This window comes from Bradysia coprophila, unplaced genomic scaffold (assembly GCF_014529535.1).
Source record: "Bradysia coprophila strain Holo2 unplaced genomic scaffold, BU_Bcop_v1 contig_350, whole genome shotgun sequence".
Taxonomy (NCBI): domain Eukaryota; kingdom Metazoa; phylum Arthropoda; class Insecta; order Diptera; family Sciaridae; genus Bradysia; species Bradysia coprophila.
This window is the reverse complement of record NW_023503608.1, coordinates 6,863,541-6,884,784: the sequence shown is the minus strand read 5'-3', so window position 1 is coordinate 6,884,784 and position 21,244 is coordinate 6,863,541. Positions and strand designations below refer to the sequence as shown.

The window sequence follows — 21,244 nt, the reverse complement described above, 5'->3', positions numbered from 1 at the left end:
TCGAAATTGCTGGACTAGATGATCTGTTGTAAATCGAATAAACCTTACAATATGCGGCAAGTTTAGACCCACCAATTATTCAAATGAGAGGCAGTCGTATGAACCAGCCTTTTCAAGTTTAGTAGTTATCATCCGAAGCAAAAAATCAATTATATTCAAGTTGGTACTTGAATGCAAAATGTGCGATAAAATGTACTGGTATAAGCTAAATCCCAACAAAAATCTCTTCGAGAAAAGTGTGACGCAGTCTTTGAAATACAATTTCTAAAATGAATGATATCGCTAGAGTTGACGCTTTCAGCTTCGTTACGCAAAAATTAAATTTTACACCCAATTTTAGTTCAAACAAGCTGGCTTAGTTTTTCTCATCATCTGCCAAATAATTTTTACCAAAAAAAAATTTGACTGGAAACAACCAAAATTTTACCAAAAAAATCTGCGTCGCAAAGTGGCAAATGTTCAGGAACAGATCAGCAAGAAAATTTATCTGCCGCATGCGACGCAGATTTTTTTGGTAAAATTTTGGTTGTTTCCAGTCAAATTTTTTTTTGGTAAAAATTATTTGGCAGATGATGAGAAAAACTAAGCCAGCTTGTTTGAACTAAAATTGGGTGTAAAATTTAATTTTTGCGTAACGAAGCTGAAAGCGTCAACTCTAGCGATATCATTCATTTTAGAAATTGTATTTCAAAGACTGCGTCACACTTTTCTCGAAGAGATTTTTGTTGGGATGTCAGTCGTTTTAGAAGTGTAGTCAACACTGCTTTTTATAACAGTTTACAGTTTTAATTCAAAAATTTTACGAAAATCGAAAATTTGACGAAATTTGAAAATTTGACGAAATTCGAAAATTTGACGAAATTTGACGAAATTCGAAAATTTGACGAAATTCGAAAATTTGACGAAATTTGAAAATTTGACGAAATTTGAAAATTTAACGAAATTTGAAAATTTGACGAAATTCGAAAATTGGTCGAAATTTGACGAAATTTGAAAATTTGATGAAATTGGAAAATTTGACGAAATTTGACGAAATTCGAAAATTTGACGAAATTCGAAAATTTGACGAAATTTGAAAATTTGACGAAATTTGAAAATTTGACGAAAGTAATTCTCTATCTGCCACCATTCAAGAAATATCTCCAAAACCCCAATTGACCCACCCATTTCCAACTTTCGACATTTTTCACATATGCCCCTCTGTTCTACTCGTAAAACTCTGAGACTTTGCCGAAGAAAGTAATTCTCTATCTCTCATAACCAAAAAAAATATTAGTCCTTTCATCCTACGCTCGAGTAGCTCAAAATTTGGTCACTCTAATCACTCTAGCTCAAACGAATCTGCCCCGATTTTTTTAATTATTTTTTTGTTCGAATCGTGTTACGAATACCTTTCATTTGATGGGTCGCACGCCTCTGTAGGTTTCAATACAGCTAAGCTACACCCGAAAACGCGTTCCCGACCCTCGAAAACCACACTCAGAAACCACTTCGAGGTCAATAAAACAAAATTCTGGTTTTTCCTGGGGTAATGGCGTATCACATTTTCATTTTTATGCCCACCCTGAGGTTCCTGCAAAATTTCATGGAGATTGGCTGACTAGTTTCCGAGATCGACCGTCGATAGATAGACAGATAGATAGACAGATAGATAGAAACATACAGAGTAAGTTGAAAGATTTTGATTGTTTGGAAAACGTTAATTTGGTGCATTTTCTATCAAAATGACCAACTTCAAAACGATGTATCTCCGGCAATTTTAAAGTTACATAGTCGAGTGATAGCTCGTTTTGCTCGTATTTGAAGCGCGAATAAGATAGAATAGGATTTGTGGTGATACAGGCTAAAGGAAAGAATCTTAAATTCTCGCCTATATATAGTTGCCGCGTCTCAAAAAAATTTCTTCGTTCTTTTTTTGGAAGTTAGACTGCGTCAAGTCCTCCGCTATCGCTCCGGACATGATATACGCAATCAAGTTATTATGATGCAAATAGAGAACCAGACGTCAACCAAACGTAAAAATGATATTTACATGCTTCAGAGCCCAACATATTTCTCGAGTTTTCGTCCCTTTGCATGTAATAGTTATTTATGTATGTTTCTTCGATTGATTATTATCGATTTGGACGGGTAATGAGGGTTTCAGAAAGACTCACAAAGTGACATTTTCCTTATAAAAAATCTGTCATTTTAGAATTCAGAATTATAAGAACGAACACTTTCAAGTGACTCAATAATCCATACACATAATATGAGATAAGTGATAACTAGGAGCCACTTTTATAAAAGATTCAAAGTAATTAGAAAACCCTTCTTTTTTACCCTTCTGTCCACAACGAGCGTATTAACAAATAATTTTCATTTTCTTTTCATGTAACCTATCACCACTTGTTGCGGTCTAGAATAGGTTTCGGAGATCTAGTACCACGTAAGTTCAAACTTCTCTCGGAAAATGCTCCAAAATCTTAAAAACAATCGACTCAACATCCTTTTATATTAACTTATTTAGAAAAACCAGAGTACATGCTATGGTGTACATTGTACATCCTGGTCGGACTCGCTTTAACATCTACAATCATTGAATTGGTTCGTCGTCAATATGCACAAAGTTGGCAAAAGCTTCAAGTAAAAATTTAAATTATTAATTGATTAAATGGTAAATGTGATGGAACATTTTTTATTTAGGCTATGACTGGACCATTTGCCGACACATTACGACGAATGCAGCTTAGTGGTGGCGGTATTGATGTTGGTGCCTTACAGAATGATTTGAGACGAGTTTTAACGGTAGTTTTAGTGGAATACAAAGAAGATTAACGAAAATTAATTGATTTTGTCGTCAAATAAGGTCTCGATGCCACATCGTCGGAACGGAACATCGTCGAGGGATAAGAAGCAACATGAACAAGAAATTGCAGCACTGGCCGCACTAACGAATGCATTTTTACAAGAAGTGAAAGAGGCAGCCATAACGAAAGAACCACCCAAAGTGATGCAAATTATTATTTACGAATCATCGGTGTAGGGGATGATGTGATAATGCATTTTCATTGAATTTGACTTAATTAACACGAATCATCTGCGAGAAATGTTCTAATGTTTAGTCGTAAAGTTCAAATGTTTAGGAAAATTTAATATTTTTTAAGTCAACGATAAATTTAGGGAAGCAAAAATCAGTCGTAGGAAGCCTCTGACGCTATGTACAAATGAATGTAAGCGGAGGCAACGTCCAGTCTGTGAGGTGAGGTCATAGGAGAAACGACACGAGTATTAACCTTTTACAAAGGCGACCGTTTGACGATATAATCAGATTCTTTTGTTTAAAGCTGATCTACCAAGACTACCATTTAGAGAAAGTCGGCGAAAGTGTTCATTCATTTTGTAGATCTAAAAGTTCGAAGACAAGCAAAGTTAGTCAAAAAAATTGCTACTTTTTACAATGTCCAAGACCAAATGATCTTTGATCTGGATTCCTGCTTCTCTAGTCTAACCTAATCTAGGCCAAGACAAAAAACTTCTGGTGTTCTAAATTTGAGATTCTACCTTCAACTCGAAAAACATGACAGGTAAACAAGTGATACCAATATATTGCTTGACTCATTATCAGGTCGACTTGATCGAGTTTTGGATTATCTGGACCTGATCTTCACCATCATCCGAATTCAATGGTACTGCCTGAACTGAATGAACCCGAAATTTATGGCGCCAATCTTATTCTGGGTGTGTATTCTAGATACCTGGGGATATCGTCACCCAGATATAGTCAAAATAGAAAGAAATTTTGGTACAGGACTTCACAGTAATGAATAAAAATGTACAAGATCAGGTTAATTCAAGGTAGTGACATGTGTTCTACACCATAGGGTTCGACTACCAGGAGTAATTCTGAGCGACTAACAAAATAACCAACAATTATTAGTAGGACTCTTTCGCTTGACTGATACAGACACTCATCTCCGTACGGAATATCATAATTCGGCTATACGTAATTTCATTATACGACGATCTTACCGTGTAACGATAAAGCGCGGACGGGACGGGTACAGTAGATATCTGGTTTGAGACGGTTACAAAGCTGGAGAATCAAATTTTTGGTAACCGTCCGCTGCGACTTTAATATTAAGTAAGCATCGTTTCTGAATGTTTAGGATTTTTTTTCTTTTTTCTAGGATCTTAACCGGCATCACTCTTATTTTGTAAAAATGTGAGGGAACGAAATAAATAATTTTTCAAACGAAGTGGTGAACTTTTTATAACACTTACCATTTATTCATCGAACACACTGTTACTTATTACAACCCGTTTTCTTTTAAGCGATTGTCCATGCAAACATCCTTTTATGCTCCACAATCTTCGCCCTCACTTTTTTTGACAACAAAAAACGAATTAATTTTCGTTTGTTCCAATGAATCTTTCTTCATTCGCTTCGGTCCGCTTAATTTACTACTGACTGGTTTCGGTGACGAACTGTTACCGTTCGTTTCCTTACTTTCCAATTCGTCCAATTTCCGTTTTATACACTCCGATGATCCGCCGGTAACATTACGTTTTTTCGGTATGTGATTCTTTAACGCTTCGATCATTATCCCATCCGTGTTGTGTTTCTTGAGCGCACAGTATTCTTTCGCTATCGATCGATTGTATAAACTAATTGCTTTGTGCGGAGTAAAGCAACGATATTCCACATCGGCCGCAATGTCTTCGAAATCACAATACTTGAGGGAATTGGTCGGATTTTCATTCTTTTCTGCGCAAATTTCGATATTTTTCTTCAGCAAATCGGCGATCATTGTTAGGTTGGATTCTCGTTTTTTTGTTGTTAAGCCGGGAATCTTGTTGCTGGTCGACATTGCATGTTTGCAACGTGACATTACCGCTGACGGTTGCATTTCCAGTTCTTTGGCTGCCGCTAAATTTTTCCTCAATGCCAATTGTTCTCGGATGAAGTTGGTGGATGCTTTTTTGGCGACTTCCTCACGTGATGGACCAGCATATTCGTTGTCACTTTCCCTGTAACTCTCTTCGTTTTGTCGAAGTCCCATTCGACCACCGCCGTACATGTCAGAAGAATCTGCCATCACTGCTTCGGAATAATAATTCATCGATAACTGCTGGTATACCTCTACCGCCTTTTCGACTTTCTTTCGATCTTTGCACACATCGCAGCGTCTCTTGCAATTCGGCATTTCGTCGTCGTTAAAATATTTGGAGAAGAGCTGATGACGACAACTGATACTTTCGCAATAATTGACAATCTTTTCAAAGTCCTTTTGCGCTCGTTTCGCTCGTTGATTTTTCGGATCTTTTTGCGAGTCCATTTTCAGCAAATAGTCGATCGACTTGACTTCGTTCCGACAAAAATAAATCCGACAAAATGATTCATGACCATCACGCCCAGCACGGCCAGATTCTTGATAATAGGCAGCTGTATTTTGAGGTACATCCCAGTGAACGACGAAACGGACGGTAGCTTTGTCGACACTAAAAAACAATCGTCATTTCAATAACGAGTTGATTCAAAATCAAAGAACCGCATACCCCATGCCAAAACTCACTGTAGCGCTGATCACTGGATATTTCCCACTCATCCAATCCTCTTGAACTTGTTTCCGTTCAAGGTCTTTTAGTCCGGCATGATAGGCAACTGTTTTTATTCCTTGCTTCGTTAGACCATTTGCAACCATTTCAACATGATCCCTTGTACGACAGTAAATAATTCCGCAGGATTTTTTATTCTGGAATGGCAAGAGATAGATGATAGAAAATAGACAATATTGACAAGGGTTGCAGAATGACGATAGCTATAAGGAAGTATCAGTATGGTGAATGAGCTCTAAAGGACTAGACGCGATTAGTTGCCCGAAAAGTCTATGAATTTTAAGAACTAAACTCACACTCTTAGCATCCTCATCCTTTGAACTCTTCAGACATTTTTCCGCAAACTGCTTCAGGTGAATGAAATCATCTTGAATGGAATTTTTGAAGATCACGTCGTAAAATAAATTCTTTCGAAAACATGGAGTCTTGAACTTCGCGACCGGCTCCTTCAAACTTAAGTTCTTAAAGATATCCACCACCACATCTTTCGAAGCTGTTGCAGTCAGCGCAATCCATGGTATTTTTGGATACTCCACGCGTAGTCTCCCCAGTTTTAAATAGTCCGGACGAAAGTCATGCCCCCATTGACTGACGCAATGCGCTTCATCGACTGCTACATAGGCGATTTTATCGTATTTAACCAGGTCTCTCATCAAATCTTTAAACGTTTCTGTGGCTGCTTGCTCAGGGGTAATGTACAGGAATCGCGTTTCCGGTTTTTTACTCTTTAAATCGGCTAAAACGTTTGACCTTTCCTTCGCCCCCATTTTCGAATTGATTGACTCAGCACGAATTTTCAATTTTGTTAAATGGTCGACTTGATCTTTGATGAGAGCGAGCAGTGGTGAGAAGACAATTGTTATCTTGTTCTCTTGCATAATCCCTGGTAAGTGGTAACACAGAGATTTGCCAGAACCGGTTGGCATTGATACGTACACATCTTGTTTGCCTAAAATGAAAATGTCATTAGTTCAATAGTCATGATCAGCATAACAGCTGTCTAACGCTTTAAAATCGCCTTAATTGCCTCCTTTTGCAATGTGCTTTTGAAGTCTGAATGTCGAAAATACTTTTTCAGTTTTTCACGAATGTAATTCGATGATTCGTGTTTGCTGCTTGACGAACTCATCGTCCAAATCAACAGTAATCTATGCTGATTGTTGTCTATCCGGAATTATAACACTGTCACCACTTTTCGTCTCAAAAACTGAGAAATTCTTAAATGTCTAACCGCCAACGAAACAAATACACAAAAATGCCGCCAGTGACAGATGTGACAGTTCAACCTTAGTTGGGTATGGTTTACATGACTTCTACATGGTTGGGTTCGCAACGTATTATATCGTCACAGACTTTTGAAGTCCTTCTCGAGGTCCTTCCGGTCCCTCTTATATCAAATCTAAAATTCTTTATTGTAGCGAATCCTTGAGATAGTTATTTTTTGTCATCAAGAAGGCCAAATGGGAAATTCCAACAAAATAAAGAAGTTTGCTCGATTTGCAATTTGTCCTAATTTTTTCGAGGTGTTCATAGTGCTTTTCAGCGGAAAATCGTTTTTGTCCACTAAAAAGCATGAAAAAGCTGACATCGTTCGGGCTACAACCCTCGAAATTGCCGAAAATATACCGTCCACAACAGATACGTAAATAACTAGTTGAGAGGGGACAAACTAAACATTTTCCAATTGATTTATCAATTCCGAGATGGAGAAATAGTTATTTACATCACAAGGACATTTCATTTTCGCGTGATGTATTAAGTTTTTCATGCTTCATACTATTCGCTTTACTTTCGCCCCTCAAAATTGACATTTCTACTATCGGCTCTCGTAAAAGCATGAAAAACGTTGTGTTCAACTCGGGAAGAAATAGGAAATTCCACCTTGAACGAATTGCAGCTCTCACATCGCTCTGACGGCAAACTTTCGCTCTTGGTGGAATTTCCTATTTTCTCCCCTTACAAAAAGAGAGTTTTCGTAACACACCCTTGGAAAATATTATACATTATTTACCAACGGAGATTTGAAATTGAGAGGTTTTTTTTAGAAAGTACTTCAGGGACGTATACGTCTTTTATAGTCTCATCAAAATATAAACACTCGGATTTCATATTTCAAGAGGAATTTTTATTTTTCTTCTTTTTATCCCAATATTCCATCCAATAGTTATCCAATTCAACGTCTTCCCAGTGTGTTGCTTCACTGTCTTCTAGTTTCGAGAAAACACTGGAAAGAAGAGAAAATTATGATTATTCATGTACACTAGGGTCTGTGTGGCTAAGCAAGTCCTTCATAAGATTACGGTTCGAATTTGAAAATGGTGGGAACTTATTAACCGACCCATACTCACTTCAATTGTAAATCATTCAAAATCTGTTCCTCTTTCTCCGTCAATCCGTTATAGTAAACGTCTAAATTCATATTCAGCAACTGAGAATTCTGCATGCCAACCAAAAATGTAGTCACACCATCCAATTTAATGAAAAAGTGCATTGCCAGTTTACCAAGCTCGATGCCATTTTCCTTACAAACGTCCGACGCTTCTTTACAAACACTTTTAATTTCGTCCGAAGCCGGATGCCAGCTCTGAGGTCCACTGTTTGTTAATAGACCCATACTGTGACCGGCAGCACAAATTATGCCGAGTTTATTGTCGTGGAATGTTTCCAAATAACTAGTCAATGATTGATCAATTAATGTGTAGCGCGCATAAGTTAACACAGTTGAAAATCGTCCCGGTGCCATTAATACAGAATTGTTTAAAACATTTAACGGATATCCCGTTACTCCGATGAAATTAACTTTTCCCTCACGTCGTAACTCCTCTAAAGTTGGAATGGTTTCATGCAGCAAAATGTCTAGGTCCGGAGCGAATTCAATGTCATGAATCTACAAAATTACAAGAACAATAAGTGGAAAGTGCTAAACAATCAGTTGAGAACAATTTACCTGGATAACATCGATACATTCAATTCCTAAGAGTTCCAAACTTTTCTCGACACTTTCTCTAGTCTTTTTGCCACTGAAATCGAACATATTTTCCACGTCGGCTTCGTATCGTCCAACTTTAGTCGCGATATAGTACGATTTCCTTGGGATACCTTTCAATGCTCGGCCAAGTAATTCCTCAGATTTTCTATGTCCATACCATGGCGCAGTATCAATGAAATTAATACCTTTTTTAATTGCTTCGTGAACCGTTTTTATCGCTTCGTCTTCATCTACCGAACTGTACGGAAATCAACACCCAAATATTATATGCAAAAGCATCGGATAAAGCACATCACAAACCCATAAAAATGACTAAGAGTTGCAGTTCCCATAGATATCTTTGAGACCAAGAGCTCTGTTTTCCCCAATTCGACGTACTCCATTTTTTGCACACTCTCCTTATCGTGAAAGCCTTCGATAAAAGTAGGTGGAAATTCCTTCATTGTGATGTTATATACTTGTGCCACTTGTGACTGTAGTTGAAGCCGATTTATCAATGAATAATAATTCAATGAACTGATGCGGTTGGTTACCAAAAAGCGACTGATACATTCGTAAACAGTTCGTTCATGAGTATATATAGTCGAAGATTGTTTAATGTGATGAAATTGTTAGTTAGAAGTGGAGTGGAAGACAATTACTATCGAGCAATGTAAATGAGAGTTGTTGTTCGTACGATAAGATAGCCGGTATATTAGGGTGGCATAAATATTTGTGAGCGAGTGATTGTGTGATGAATCGTATGAATTGCATGTGTGTGTATATCGTTAAGGGCCAGTTCATGACTCTACACACATTTGCGATGTATATGACGATGAACTGGCCTTAAGACCATTTGTGAAGTTATGCACCGACAAAAAAGTTTCGAAACACTCAGCTGTTACAGGTAATTTTGTCTCCAGGTAATCTACATTATCTGCTGCAGCTGTATTTTTTGTATGGGGCGCTACAGCTGTGTTACCTGTAACAGCTGAGTGTTTCGAAACTTTTTTGTCAGTGTGCATTTTCTGTAGTACTTATACCGCATACCGTTTGTAGACATTGAACAACCACTACCGCATAGAATACCTTGTTAATAAATGGCTACATTTAGATGTTCGATTAGTTCGTGTGGTAAATTCGGTGATTCTCATTGTACATAAGCGGTCATCAGAAGAAAACACTAATTAAAACAACAAAGGTTGCTTAAATACACAATGTATTAATGTATGTATCACTCTTAAGACATTCCTTGAAGTAAAATCACATCTCGACTACGATATGGGAGTTACAACACCTCTAGAATTGCAGATACTCGATCGTTGAATTGAATTGAATATCTTGCTATTTAGAGTTCCAGAAGGTTCTTTTGTATACGTCAGCATACCGAATCCAAATCTTTACAGCGACAAAAAAAAATGCAAAACGGTAGGACGCAGTAAAAAATTCACAGAGAGAGAAAGAAAGTGGGAGAAATAAATTGTAAGGAGGCTAACAAATAGGATTTCTAGTGTAATTATCGACCCACAGCACTTCCCCTAGCATGAACTCTGAACTGATAAGTGTCAAATTTGGAGGCTGATAAGAGACAAATTTTAAACATTTTTTCGAGCAATTCAATGCTTCTATTTTCCTTGACCTCAAATATTAACATTTCTTGGTTATTAAAACTGTTTAATTCAATTTTCCATAGTATTTTCTATGTAACTGCTTTTTTTTATAAAACATTTCAAAAACTATCCCTCTTTGCGAAGTTGGCTGTGTTTAGTTTGAACACAAATTTTGGCATGCGATCGCACTGCCAGTGGTAAAATTTTTGATCACAATAAAAATAATACAGTCGGCGACTCTGAAATAAGTTTCTGTTTCTCAGCTGCATAACTAATGCAAAAGAGAGTTCTTATACTTGTTTATAGGGCTGAAATGGTTACACGCCTACACGTAGTAAAAACGGTATAAAGACGTAAACAAAGTTTTGCTTGCATGGGTGGAACAGATGCAACTCAGCTGCAACGAAATAAGTAACTTATTTCAGAGTAGCCGTCTGTAAATAAACACTAGTGAAATCCGTTTTGATATTCGTAAAAAATTATTTAGCTATTCAGACAAAATACACTGCACAATAATTTAAATTCAATTCAATTGCGGCACCTCGATTTGGGCTGATGCTGCGATGACAGTAATACCAGGAGTGTCATAATGACAGAAGTATGACAGCACGGTCACAATCTGTCAGTTCGTATTTTCAAAACAGACCTGTATCATTTTGTTTCGTTTTCATCTTAAATTTTACATTTATTAACCTAATCAATTCAGTTGATTGGATCTATTTGGACTGTAGACAGGTTTTATTACCAGCCGGAAAATATTACCATGAATTTGGCAACAGTTTTCAAAAATCGTCTGATTTACTCTCATTTACAAAGACCTGGAATTGTAAATGTTGCAAAAGTGAGTGACGTTGGGAATGTTGTTCGCGAATTTTATTACAACTAAGTCGTGTGTTATATAATAATATTTACTTAACAATCCGACCTTCATTGTTACTAAATCTTTCGATGGTTACACCGACGACATATCGTTTTCTTGAAAGATAAGACAAACGTGGTTCATTGGTGATTTATTTTACGCATAGACACACCGTTTTTTAAGTCTTTTAAGTCGACCTAAAAATGGATATTTTATGCAAATCAAAATAATTTTTTACAAAATTTGAAAAACATGTTTACGCTGTGTCTTTTGACGTGTGTTATAACCAGCAATAATTTTAGATTTTCAGTTGTGGATACTCGAATTGCCCACCAAAATCATCAAAAATCTATGAAAATATTGCGGAAACTGTTGCCGATATACCTGACGGAGCAAAGTTACTTGTTGGTGGATTTGGCTTGTGCGGAATTCCAGAGAAATTGATAGCTGCTTTACTAGCAAAAGGATCGTCGAAATTGACTGTTGTATCGAATAATGCAGGTATGTGTATGAAAACATTGTGTGGGTGGGTGTGTGATGTGTGAATATTTCGATTGACCCCCAACACATAATCTACGATCGAATTAAGTATCTTTCGATTCTCTAAATCACACAAACAACCGCAATCGTTTTCTTCTCGTCCAGAAATAGATTCCATCACGGCATGAGTTTATTTATATTTCGATTAGCAGTGTAATTTGCAAATATTAGACAATTTTGATATATGCATTGATTCAATGGTGCGATGCCGCTTGGTGTGTGTTAGAGAGACATTCTTACAAGATAGTAACAGCAATGAAAGTGTCGCCGAATTCAATTTGTTATCAGTTTTTGTCGGACGAGTTATCAGCTTGTTAATAGACAATCGAAGTTCTCCTGATTGAGCCGTTTTACTTATACTTCCCATGAGAGTATATGCCTCATTTACCGAATTTTTCGGGATATTTCCGGTGCTAAAAGTCTTCCTCCTCTTGATAGACACAATATTTTCGGAAAGTTAACGCGACTTGATTATTGATGGTAGTTTTCATCAATTCACATTTATTCCTTGCCAGGCGTTGACAACTTCGGACTTGGGCTGCTACTCAAAGAGAAGCGCATAAAGCGAATGATATCGTCTTACGTTGGCGAAAATGCCGAATTCGAAAGTCAATATCTGTCCGGACAGCTCGAGTTGGAGTTCACACCTCAAGGCACTCTGGCTGAACGTATTCGTGCTGGTGGTGCAGGAATTCCAGCATTTTTCACTCCGACAGGTTATGGAACAGTACGTCATTTTTGTCTTATTTTTCGTTTTCGACTCGCTTACCTCTTTCTTTTACTATTTAGCTCATCCAAGAAGGTGGTGCACCGATCAAATACAATTCGAAGGACAAAACCGTTGAAGTAGCTAGTTCGCCAAAACAGGTGCAACAATTTAACGGACTGCCGTACATAATGGAGGAAGGAATTGTCGGTGATTTTGCATTGGTAAAGGCACAAAAAGCTGACGAAATGGGAAATCTAATTTTCAACAAATCGGCACGCAACTTTAACTCAGCAATGTGCCGTGCGGCTAAATGCACCATCGCCGAGGTAGAAGAAATCGTTCCAGTCGGCTCATTAAATCCAGATCAGATACATGTGCCGGGCATATTCGTGCACCGTCTATTCAAAGGATCGCAATACGAGAAGCGTATTGAACGACTGAAAACTCGAAGTGAAAGTGCCAAAGATTCGATCGTAGGAAATACTCCAGCGGCAAAGTTACGAGAGCGTATCGCCCGTCGAGTGGCACTGGAATTTAAAGATGGCATGTTCGCCAATTTAGGAATTGGCATTCCTAATCTGTCTGCTAATTATATCAAGGGTATCAATGTCATGTTACAGTCGGAAAATGGAATACTCGGCCTGGGTCCGTTCCCGTATAAGAATGATGTAATTCATCGCAATTGGCCGATTGAGTCAATTTCTCAAGTCTTTTATCGTCCAATAGGTCGATCCAGATCTAATAAACGCGGGAAAAGAAACGGTCACGGTTGTACCAGGTGCATCCTATTTTGGGTCGGATGAAAGTTTTGCTATGATTCGTGGCGGTCACATTGATGTCACAGTGCTGGGCGCTATGGAAGTGTCGCAGTTCGGAGATTTAGCTAACTGGATGATTCCGGTAAGAAAAGACAAGCTTCGTTCGTGTAGTGATTTGTGTCAAATCAATCATTGTTTTTCAGGGTAAACTGGTCAAAGGTATGGGCGGTGCGATGGATTTAGTATCAGCGCCAGGCACAAAAGTCATTGTAACAATGGAACACAATGCCAAGGACGGCTCCCATAAGATATTATCGAAATGCAGTTTGCCGTTGACGGGAAAAGGATGTGTGGACATGATAATAACGGAAAAGGTTTCTATTGCATAACAGCATTTTGTCGTTCCATTGGATTTTTTATGACAAAACTGTTTCACAGGCCGTATTCGACGTTGATAAAGAGAGTGGTTTGACACTGCTGGAAATCGGCGAAGACGTAACCATCGAAGAAATCATCACAAGTACTGGATGTGAATTCGAGGTTTCGCCGGATCTGAAAAAGATGGGACAGATCGATGTGTGATGAACGTAGCATCATCATCACTATTATCATCAGCACCGTAATGTGACTCAAGAAGTCGAGAGACTCTGTATGAAAATTTGTTTCCTTTGTTTACGAAAAGATGTTTATAAACTGGTACAACGCATGTGTATATGTCTATCATGTACTCTATTATGTAAATACAAAATTGCATTTATTAACGTACTAGCATCTGTGATAACTCCCTTCACACCAATAAGTCTCAATAAATATTTTTTGCCACATTTTTCAAATTCAATCGCCAATGTCTGCTCCGTTGATCTTGCAACTTAATCACCTGGTCCATCGACGTTTCGTGCCGGCAAACAATGCAAAACTGCGACGTGAATACGTGCAACGGACTTCGATAGTAAATGTTTGGATTGGAATTGCGGCTATTTTTCTTGTGTGCCCAGCAATGCATCGACAATTCAATGAGCACCGCCAAAACCGCACAAATTCTGGTGAAAAAGAACATCGACGCAACGATCAAGAACAATCGGTGGCTCGTCTTATTGCAGCCGAGAATTATTTCCTAGACACAAAGACAACAGAGTTAAAACAATGCGAAGTCCAATCGTATATCAACGTACCTCTTGCAATGTGATAACATCTTCCTTTTTCGTTAGTGTGAATGTGTCGTTCGGATCGATGCAACAGCATTTCCGTGGGTCATCTTGTGGGGCGATCAAATTTTTTGGAATCGAAAATTTGGCCGTCTTTCTTAACCGTAGGCTCGTTATCGTTGCATCGAATTCGCCGGTTTCGTTGTCATATTCCATAGAGGAGTCGCTGGCGTCATCGGATTCAGTCGAAACGCACTCTCCCGTTTCGCTGTCCTTTTCGGTGGCTGCCATATTATTCTGTGAAGGAAAGGTAGAGAAACCAATCATTAAAACGATCAAAGAGAAAATGATTCAAAGACCTGACTGTTCCCTGGACACTTGTTCGTTCGTAATATATGGAGATAAATATTAGATTTGGAAAGAAAAATATGAAAACGCAGAATCAGATAATTTATTGTCTTATGTGAAGAAAATTTCACTTCAACGCTCAAAAATTTATTTGCTGCATCATCATCAATTCATCATCACTTTGTTCATGCATTATAATCTATTTTTTACTAGACACTCTGTAGATACTGATATCAGTTTTTCGGGTCCACTTGACCGATTTCATCCAATTCAAATACTTGTCGTTCATTCATATACCAAAGAATTTTTGAAATAGACTTAGAGTCGGACGAATAATCAGTTGTTCATTTTTGTTTGTTGAAGAGATATACTTAAGTCGATATCGACATTTTTGATATAAGAACGTTTGCCGGGCTTTGAAAAACCAATGATTCGAGATTGTCGAAGGCGTAGCAAAAATATATTTCAAATGAAGAGAAAAAAAGCAACTTCTTTTATAACTTACTCCATCATCCTCATCCCTTCAAATTCATAGTGTACAGGTGACACTAGCATCAGATTTTCCGAATGTCTCATTTCATTGTCTATCAATTTGTATTTCATTTCCATTGAACGACCTTCACAACCCATTGACACCGAATTATTTGCATTTGCAATTCTTGAGCTTTTTTAAAAGAAAACTTTTTACGTTATCAACACAAACGCAATAGTAACATTCGAATAAATGCATCACAGCACCACATATATTCGTCACAACTTTTGTGGTGAACTCTATATAGTTTGTGTGGTGACCTGTACAAAGTAAATCGATTTGGTTTTTTAATGAGCTCCGACGGCGGAGACAGTTTGAATACGAAAATAAGAGCTCAAAAGAATGTTGAATTTTAATTTAGGTTTTTTTAGTTTTCTATCCTTGAGTCAGTCACAGGGACTCAAGAAAATATCAGAGAACACCCCACCCCACAATCAATTTATGAACAAATAATAACTCGTGCTAAATTAAACAGAGACTCGATAGTTAGTCGCAAACATTATTTACCTCTGAAATGCAAATCCACCAGAACTTGTGTGGTATAATACGCCTGACCATTGCATCTGCTATGGCCAGACACATGGAATGGAAATTAAATAGAAAACACAGAAATTAAGGTTTCATTCAATTTATGTACTTCATATCAATTGAATCGATAATCAACGGCACTTCTTTTATTGAATTTTATTGTAAAATTCACGTATTTCACTGTGCTTAATTCCCATTGTGTAAGCCGGTGGTCTTGGCCCATTTAACATTTTTTTCGTCAAATCTTTTTGTCGTCTAGCTTTCATAATTGGATAATTTATGCTGGTGACTGGATATCTGGCTGGTCCTGGAGTTACCGGGAACACGTACCCTTTGTGCCCTCGAGGCATCACGAATCTACTTTTGAGAAATGGAGACGCGCCTACGTTAGCTTTGTCGGTCGATCTGGGCTCAGATTTTACACTTCGAGCTTCGGATTTTGTTTTCTTTATCTCCACTTTCATGTTCGGTGGGTTCTTGTTCCGTTTACTTAACTCCTTTTCTTCTTTTTGCTTCCTCTTTAGTTCTTCCTTACTTCGTTTTTTCTCGTCCTTACTTCTTCTCTTCTCCTCCTCTTTCAGCAGTTTATTGTTTCGTTTCTCCTCCTTGGCCAAGCTTTTCATTCTCTTTTTCTCCTCTTTCGAATTGGAAATGTTAGATTCATGACTAGTCATATCGATTTGGGATTCTTATTGTTGTTGTTGGGATTTTGATATTTTCAATTGAATGAATTTTTAGTAGTTGATAAACGACATAAATAGTCAAAACTTTTTTTTTGTTTTTATTTGTTCAAAACGAAAAATTTGGACAACTTTCCGAAAGCGGATTCCGAAAAATATAATTTGAAAGTGGTGTTCCTAAAATACAGTGAACTTTGTGAATTTGATTCAAGAGTTAGACATTGCATTCTTTATACAGAGAAATTGTTAAGCAAAACAAAAAAAATCTAAAATTCTTTACACATATGAAGTAACAGATTCAATGATCAATCATTGATCAAGGAAATGTTTCTCCACTGAAGAGTTGCTCCACAGCACTGCTACTAGCATGAACACTGAATTGACAAGTGTCAAATTTGGAGGCTTTAGTGATAAGAGCTACCGCTTAGGATTGTTTGTATTGTATGTTTTAACTCATACAACGAAAGCAAGTCATATCTGTACAACAGAAACGCAGTGCCTACTGTGATTTCATCAGCCTCCGAATATTTTCTATGTTCATGCTAGAAGCAGGGCTGTGGTTGCTCTCAAACTACACAATTGCCTCAAGTCAACCGTGAGAAAATTTGGATCCTCTATTTTTGTATCACCCAGCCGCCACAACAAGTGAAAAATCTCGATAAAACCGAAATTTTTAAAGGGCGTGCGGTTGGGAAAGTTAGCTATTGATAAAAAACATTTTTCACGACAACTCCGGAGAAAATTTTTCTAAGCCCAACAGCCAACAGCCCAACAAAAAAATTTCGGGAAAAAAATTGTTTCACGATATTATCAGAATTGAACGACGATTCATTTGAGCCATAGTTCGTTTGAATCGCTGTCGGCTTGAATCCCGACTGTTCGAAGTTTTGGCGAATTGACTCTTATTAGTTCAATGTTTATGTTGTCGTTTTTTGTCACTTTTTCGTAATACCACCTTCAGTCTGCTTATAATCTTTTGGCAGAGAGATTTGGTGTTAATGAAAATTTTGCGATAAAACGTTGAGTAATTCTGTGTTGGTACACTGATAAGCGTCGTATCTACACAATAAAGAAGAGACAAAACATTTCGATTTTACACATGAAAAATGTCGATTGAAATATAGTAGAAAGAAAATAGTCGGAACGACTAAGTTGCTGGAGTTAATTGAATTGAGACCCATACAACTTTTTAGTGTGCCGCGTGTTATCGGGCGATAACGTCTCACTTATTTGGTTCAATAGAATAGAATTTATGTTTCAAAACTAATGAAGTAAAAGATTCTGTTCCGATGATATGAAAATAATTAGATGCTGCCAGTGAAAGATTTAAATTTCGTTCTGTGGTTAAAATTGTCTTAATTGAGGTCGAACTTCTACTAACTAACCTAACTAACTTTCATTGCATACGAACAAAAACCGTTAAGGACATTTGCGAGCAGACACCCCTACAAGGTTGCAGTTATTAGTTAAATAATTCCATTCATTTCACTTATTCAATTTGAAAAATGAATGGAACGAAAAATGGAACAAATGCGAGTGTAAAAGCTAATTATATTAATTATACGAAAATCCGGGGCACGACTTTAAAACGAATTAGATAGAATGTTTAATTATGCTGGTTGAGTTGAAATGAAATAACAGGAAACTAAAGTCAAATGTAACAGTCGCTCAGGTCAAAGCAAACATTTCTTAGAGCTACATTTTAGTGGTAAAATGCAACAATTTTAAATTAATATGCAAAAAAGACATTGTCAACATTTAGTGGATTCAAATATGTCTAAAGGTTCAGTTTTTCAACTGAATTTGCATTATGTATAAAAATTCATATTTTTTTGTGGAAACGTATTCGAGGACTTTATGGCAGAGTGTTTCTGAAATATTTTGAACTGGCTTTGGATACTTTCGGATAAGTACGGTAATATGGTAAAAATGATTTTTAAAAAAATCGGCTTAATTCTTTAGAACATTAAGTTTTTCGGTTTTTCTAAATTTTTGGGCAACTTTCTCTATCCATTTTCAACTTACACTATACTTTTAACAAACGAAGTAACAGATTAAGTCATTGTTTGAACATGTAATTGTCTTTTCTAAAAGATAAGTATCAAGACCTTGCAAAGCTATGGCGGTGAGCTCTTCTCAAATGTTAATACATTTATTATTTTTCTAACACATTCGTACAGGAGCTCGAAGAGTCGACTGTTATAATCCAATCTTAATTTTAAATTAACAAAACAGTTCATAATCGTATGTTGAGACCGTACTTCAAAATTCTTATTTTTGACGAGCCGGGACGTTATAGCCCGATCCGAAGGGGAAAGGGTGGGATTCCCACTCATGAAAATATTTTTTTTAACACGTCCGTATGCGCTTTCCTTGATTAGACAAAGTAAATGCATATTTAATATGTCCAAAGCACCGCAACACGTAAAGAATTTTACATCAAAAATGGTTGAAACCTGTCTTCTGATACAATTATCAGAATTTATTCAGAAGCATTTGATTAACAGTGGAATCAAATTTACAAATAAATATAACCTGAGTGAATTACTGTCCTCTCTACTATCCAGTGTTAAAATTTGTTGTTGCAGCTCCCTAACGAAAGAACAGCCATTGTAAGTTTCAGACAAAAAAAAACTAGTTCTAAATTTCTAATATATGATGTGAGACTGGTGGATGGAAAATGACTTTTGCTTCGGCCATTCTTACTCTACCTCTCATTTAAATCATCAGACGTATGTTCTAATTTTCCTTATTAAAACTCTACTGCTCAAACATTAACAACACCACGAAAAAATACGATACCCCGATATAAATTGACAAACAAAAAATTACCTTCTTCAACTCAGCGTATCCAATAAAATGAAAGCGTTTCTTTCTCTTTTCGGGCAAATTCCAATTTCCGAATGTCGACACTACGACTGTATTGATAAATTATTCATTAAATTCGCAACGAACATTAAATTATTCCACCGCACAGTTGTAACACCACAAGTTTTTATGATTTTTTTTTTATTTGTTTATGTCGGAGCTTTTGAAAATTTCCATTCCCAAGCAATGTCCACCGTTTATATTCATTTCAACCATATAAGTCGATATCGGGTAATACAACCAATATATACTGCGTAGCGTACAGTTTGTTCAAGTAGTGATCGACGCGAAATAAACTTTCAATTAAATAATTAAAAATGCTAACAAAAATCACACCGAAAATAGACGTTAAGTGCTGTTTATAGCACAAAATGAAACGAAGAAGAAAAAAACACAATAAAAATGAAATTTTCTGCGACCGACTATTCACATATTAACATTGAAAACGATGTTATGGTGTTCGCGATGAACAACTACTAAAATTCAAATAAGCAAAAATAGCTGAAGAACTTAATAATAATGAAAAAACACACAGGCAAGCAGGTAACTTTTAAGTCTATGTATGGTAATCGTACAAAGTTTTGTTATTCTTTTACTTATATTTAATAAAAACACATCACACTGATTTATCGGCGGCGCTTCATTTATACACGTAATATTTATACAAACTTAGGTATTATTTACTACACAATGATAAAATGATAATGACTCCCTATCGTTTGCAAGTTTGCGTTTTACTTCTTCTCAAGATATGTCGTGGTACTGTCAAACCTTTTTTTTTGGTCAGTTTTTTTTGAACTGATGAACATAACAATTTAAATTCAATATTAAGAAAATGCCACAATGAATCGTGATCATCAAAAATATGGTCTTCGTATCTGAACTGCCAATTTTTCGCTTGAAAGCCCCAAAATACGTAATTTTACTCAAATGCAATCGAGGAGCTGGTAAATTTTATTTATAGGAGGACAATATTTCTAAATTCAGAAAGGCTATATGAGGTATAAACCTCTTTATATATCTCTCTACTGTAAAGTCCACTGTACGGTAGAGCAAGCGAACTTTCAGACGCTCGATATAAATCTATTTTTGCTGTTAGAATTTGATTGTTCGTCATTGTCGCGTCCAGCATAAAAATTTCATTTAATAGTAAACTCGGCATTAAATTGAACTTCTTGGCGAACTTAGGAGTGGAAGTTTTTATGTCGGTAAAATAATGTATGGAGACAACCTATCATCTGTTATCGATAACGATTGCAGAAATAAACGACAAGCCCTGGTCAATACGGCCTTATATATAGTGAAAAGCATGTTTAAAAAGTGAAGTAAAAGATTTTCAATCGCTTTCTTGAATCAAATAATGTAATAGATCCGATTGTAGAAATGCTGATATGCTTGCCGTCTGAACTCTCGCTCTGAGTAAGATTCAAAGCATATGTTTGGAATTAAATTCTTGAAAATTCAAACATTTCATTCAGGAATTTTTAGGAAGGAATTTAATTGCAGATGTATGGTAAAGTTAATTCATTTGTAGAATATAAACACGTAAGAAACCTTTTCGAACAGGATTTTCTACAGTATAGTACCCCTCTCCACAGTATACAAACAACGCAATTAGAAGCAAAAATTATGAAATAAACGAATGACATGACGATACACGCGATCCACGTACAGGATTACGTTTTTTTCCTAAAACCAAACAAAAGTGGACTTATGATTTAAGCTGAATTTTTTTCCCCAGATTAGTAAGGCGAATAGTATGGCCGCTGTTATACGCTTGGATATAAATTATTGAGAAAGGATACGACAAAAATTTTCTGATCTGATGTTATAGTGCAATAGTGCATTTTATATTTTATTTATCTAACGTTTACTATTTCGAACCACCCATGTTAAACTCACCTGAAGACGTAGCACTATAAAACTAAACTTCTTCAATGAAACAAACTATAAATTTGTGATTCATAACATTGGATACATAACATAATGTTTGTATGCATACACGCCGGTATATAGTTTGTCATACCACCACAAATGTAACTGATTGTCTCATTAATAATGTTTATTAAACAATAACTTGAGTGTGCGACCACCTTTTGAT

The 21,244-nt window shown here is 36.6% G+C and overlaps 6 protein-coding genes across 8 annotated transcripts in view; 2 read left to right on the top strand and 4 right to left on the bottom strand.

The window, feature by feature from the left end:
* LOC119080613 (TWiK family of potassium channels protein 7) overlaps positions 1–4,235 on the top strand; it is a 28,849-nt gene extending 24,614 nt beyond the window's left edge. Inside the window, exons 7-10 of one of the 2 annotated variants that reach the window (XM_037189016.1) lie at positions 2,403–2,428; positions 2,510–2,625; positions 2,686–2,787; positions 2,849–4,235. In XM_037189016.1, the coding sequence (XP_037044911.1) occupies positions 2,403–2,428; positions 2,510–2,625; positions 2,686–2,787; positions 2,849–3,025 (421 nt within the window). In that variant the 3' untranslated portion in view covers positions 3,026–4,235. The remainder of the gene's footprint in view (positions 1–2,402; positions 2,429–2,509; positions 2,626–2,685; positions 2,788–2,848) is intronic. The other variant, XM_037189015.1, reaches the window with a different exon arrangement.
* Positions 4,236–4,242: 7 nt separating this feature from the next.
* On the bottom strand, positions 4,243–6,874 carry LOC119080611 (ATP-dependent DNA helicase Q5). Its single transcript, XM_037189013.1, has 4 exons — positions 6,604–6,874; positions 5,895–6,547; positions 5,539–5,735; positions 4,243–5,481 (listed from the first exon to the last, which is right to left on the bottom strand). Exons 1-4 carry the CDS (start codon positions 6,725–6,727, stop codon positions 4,338–4,340), a joined length of 2,118 nt encoding a protein of 705 aa, XP_037044908.1. The 5' UTR covers positions 6,728–6,874; the 3' UTR covers positions 4,243–4,337.
* Positions 6,875–7,701: 827 nt separating this feature from the next.
* Positions 7,702–9,239, bottom strand: LOC119080610 (L-galactose dehydrogenase-like). Its single transcript, XM_037189012.1, has 4 exons — positions 8,888–9,239; positions 8,546–8,825; positions 7,947–8,485; positions 7,702–7,822 (listed from the first exon to the last, which is right to left on the bottom strand). The coding sequence occupies exons 1-4, from the start codon at positions 9,028–9,030 to the stop codon at positions 7,711–7,713; spliced, it is 1,074 nt and encodes a 357-aa protein (XP_037044907.1). The 5' UTR covers positions 9,031–9,239; the 3' UTR covers positions 7,702–7,710.
* Positions 9,240–10,749: 1,510 nt separating this feature from the next.
* On the top strand, positions 10,750–13,807 carry LOC119080605 (succinyl-CoA:3-ketoacid-coenzyme A transferase, mitochondrial). The gene is made up of 7 exons (XM_037189005.1): positions 10,750–11,017; positions 11,338–11,536; positions 12,091–12,302; positions 12,365–12,952; positions 13,011–13,184; positions 13,246–13,416; positions 13,481–13,807. Exons 1-7 carry the CDS (start codon positions 10,940–10,942, stop codon positions 13,622–13,624), a joined length of 1,566 nt encoding a protein of 521 aa, XP_037044900.1. The 5' UTR covers positions 10,750–10,939; the 3' UTR covers positions 13,625–13,807.
* On the bottom strand, positions 13,728–21,157 carry LOC119080607. Of its 2 annotated transcripts, none has more exons than XM_037189007.1 (3): positions 19,108–19,883; positions 14,215–14,484; positions 13,728–14,156 (listed from the first exon to the last, which is right to left on the bottom strand). In XM_037189007.1, exons 2-3 carry the CDS (start codon positions 14,476–14,478, stop codon positions 13,845–13,847), a joined length of 576 nt encoding a protein of 191 aa, XP_037044902.1. In that variant the 5' UTR covers positions 14,479–14,484; positions 19,108–19,883; the 3' UTR covers positions 13,728–13,844. The 2 variants fall into 2 exon arrangements, with proteins under 2 accessions (XP_037044902.1, XP_037044903.1); XM_037189008.1 differs by lacking the exon at positions 19,108–19,883 and adding an exon at positions 21,046–21,157 and having other exon boundaries at positions 13,732–14,156.
* LOC119080608 (regulator of nonsense transcripts 3A-like) lies at positions 15,680–16,481 on the bottom strand. Its single transcript, XM_037189010.1, has 2 exons — positions 16,326–16,481; positions 15,680–16,283 (listed from the first exon to the last, which is right to left on the bottom strand). The coding sequence occupies exon 2, from the start codon at positions 16,267–16,269 to the stop codon at positions 15,742–15,744; it is 528 nt and encodes a 175-aa protein (XP_037044905.1). The 5' UTR covers positions 16,270–16,283; positions 16,326–16,481; the 3' UTR covers positions 15,680–15,741.
* Positions 21,158–21,244: the final 87 nt, after the last annotated feature.

What these genes read in the sequence shown, in the direction of transcription:
- LOC119080608 (XM_037189010.1), bottom strand. Translation starts at nt 16,269, where the DNA reads ATGACTAGTCATGAATCTAACATTTCCAATTCGAAAGAGGAGAAAAAG.
- LOC119080610 (XM_037189012.1), bottom strand. Translation starts at nt 9,030, where the DNA reads ATGAAGGAATTTCCACCTACTTTTATCGAAGGCTTTCACGATAAGGAG. An exon ending in AATGTATCGATGTTATCCAG is followed by an intron (nt 8,486 to 8,545) that starts GTAAATTGTTCT and finishes GTAATTTTGTAG; the next exon opens with ATTCATGACATTGAATTCGC. An exon ending in TTGAATGATTTACAATTGAA is followed by an intron (nt 7,823 to 7,946) that starts GTGAGTATGGGT and finishes TCTTCTTTCCAG; the next exon opens with TGTTTTCTCGAAACTAGAAG.
- LOC119080605 (XM_037189005.1), top strand. Translation starts at nt 10,940, where the DNA reads ATGAATTTGGCAACAGTTTTCAAAAATCGTCTGATTTACTCTCATTTA. An exon ending in TGTTGTATCGAATAATGCAG is followed by an intron (nt 11,537 to 12,090) that starts GTATGTGTATGA and finishes ATTCCTTGCCAG; the next exon opens with GCGTTGACAACTTCGGACTT. An exon ending in CTCCGACAGGTTATGGAACA is followed by an intron (nt 12,303 to 12,364) that starts GTACGTCATTTT and finishes TTTACTATTTAG; the next exon opens with CTCATCCAAGAAGGTGGTGC.
- LOC119080611 (XM_037189013.1), bottom strand. Translation starts at nt 6,727, where the DNA reads ATGAGTTCGTCAAGCAGCAAACACGAATCATCGAATTACATTCGTGAA. An exon ending in AGGATGAGGATGCTAAGAGT is followed by an intron (nt 5,736 to 5,894) that starts GTGAGTTTAGTT and finishes TTGCCATTCCAG; the next exon opens with AATAAAAAATCCTGCGGAAT. An exon ending in ACAGTGAGTTTTGGCATGGG is followed by an intron (nt 5,482 to 5,538) that starts GTATGCGGTTCT and finishes ATTGTTTTTTAG; the next exon opens with TGTCGACAAAGCTACCGTCC.
- LOC119080607 (XM_037189008.1), bottom strand. Translation starts at nt 14,478, where the DNA reads ATGGCAGCCACCGAAAAGGACAGCGAAACGGGAGAGTGCGTTTCGACT. An exon ending in ATGTTATCACATTGCAAGAG is followed by an intron (nt 14,157 to 14,214) that starts GTACGTTGATAT and finishes CTTTGTGTCTAG; the next exon opens with GAAATAATTCTCGGCTGCAA.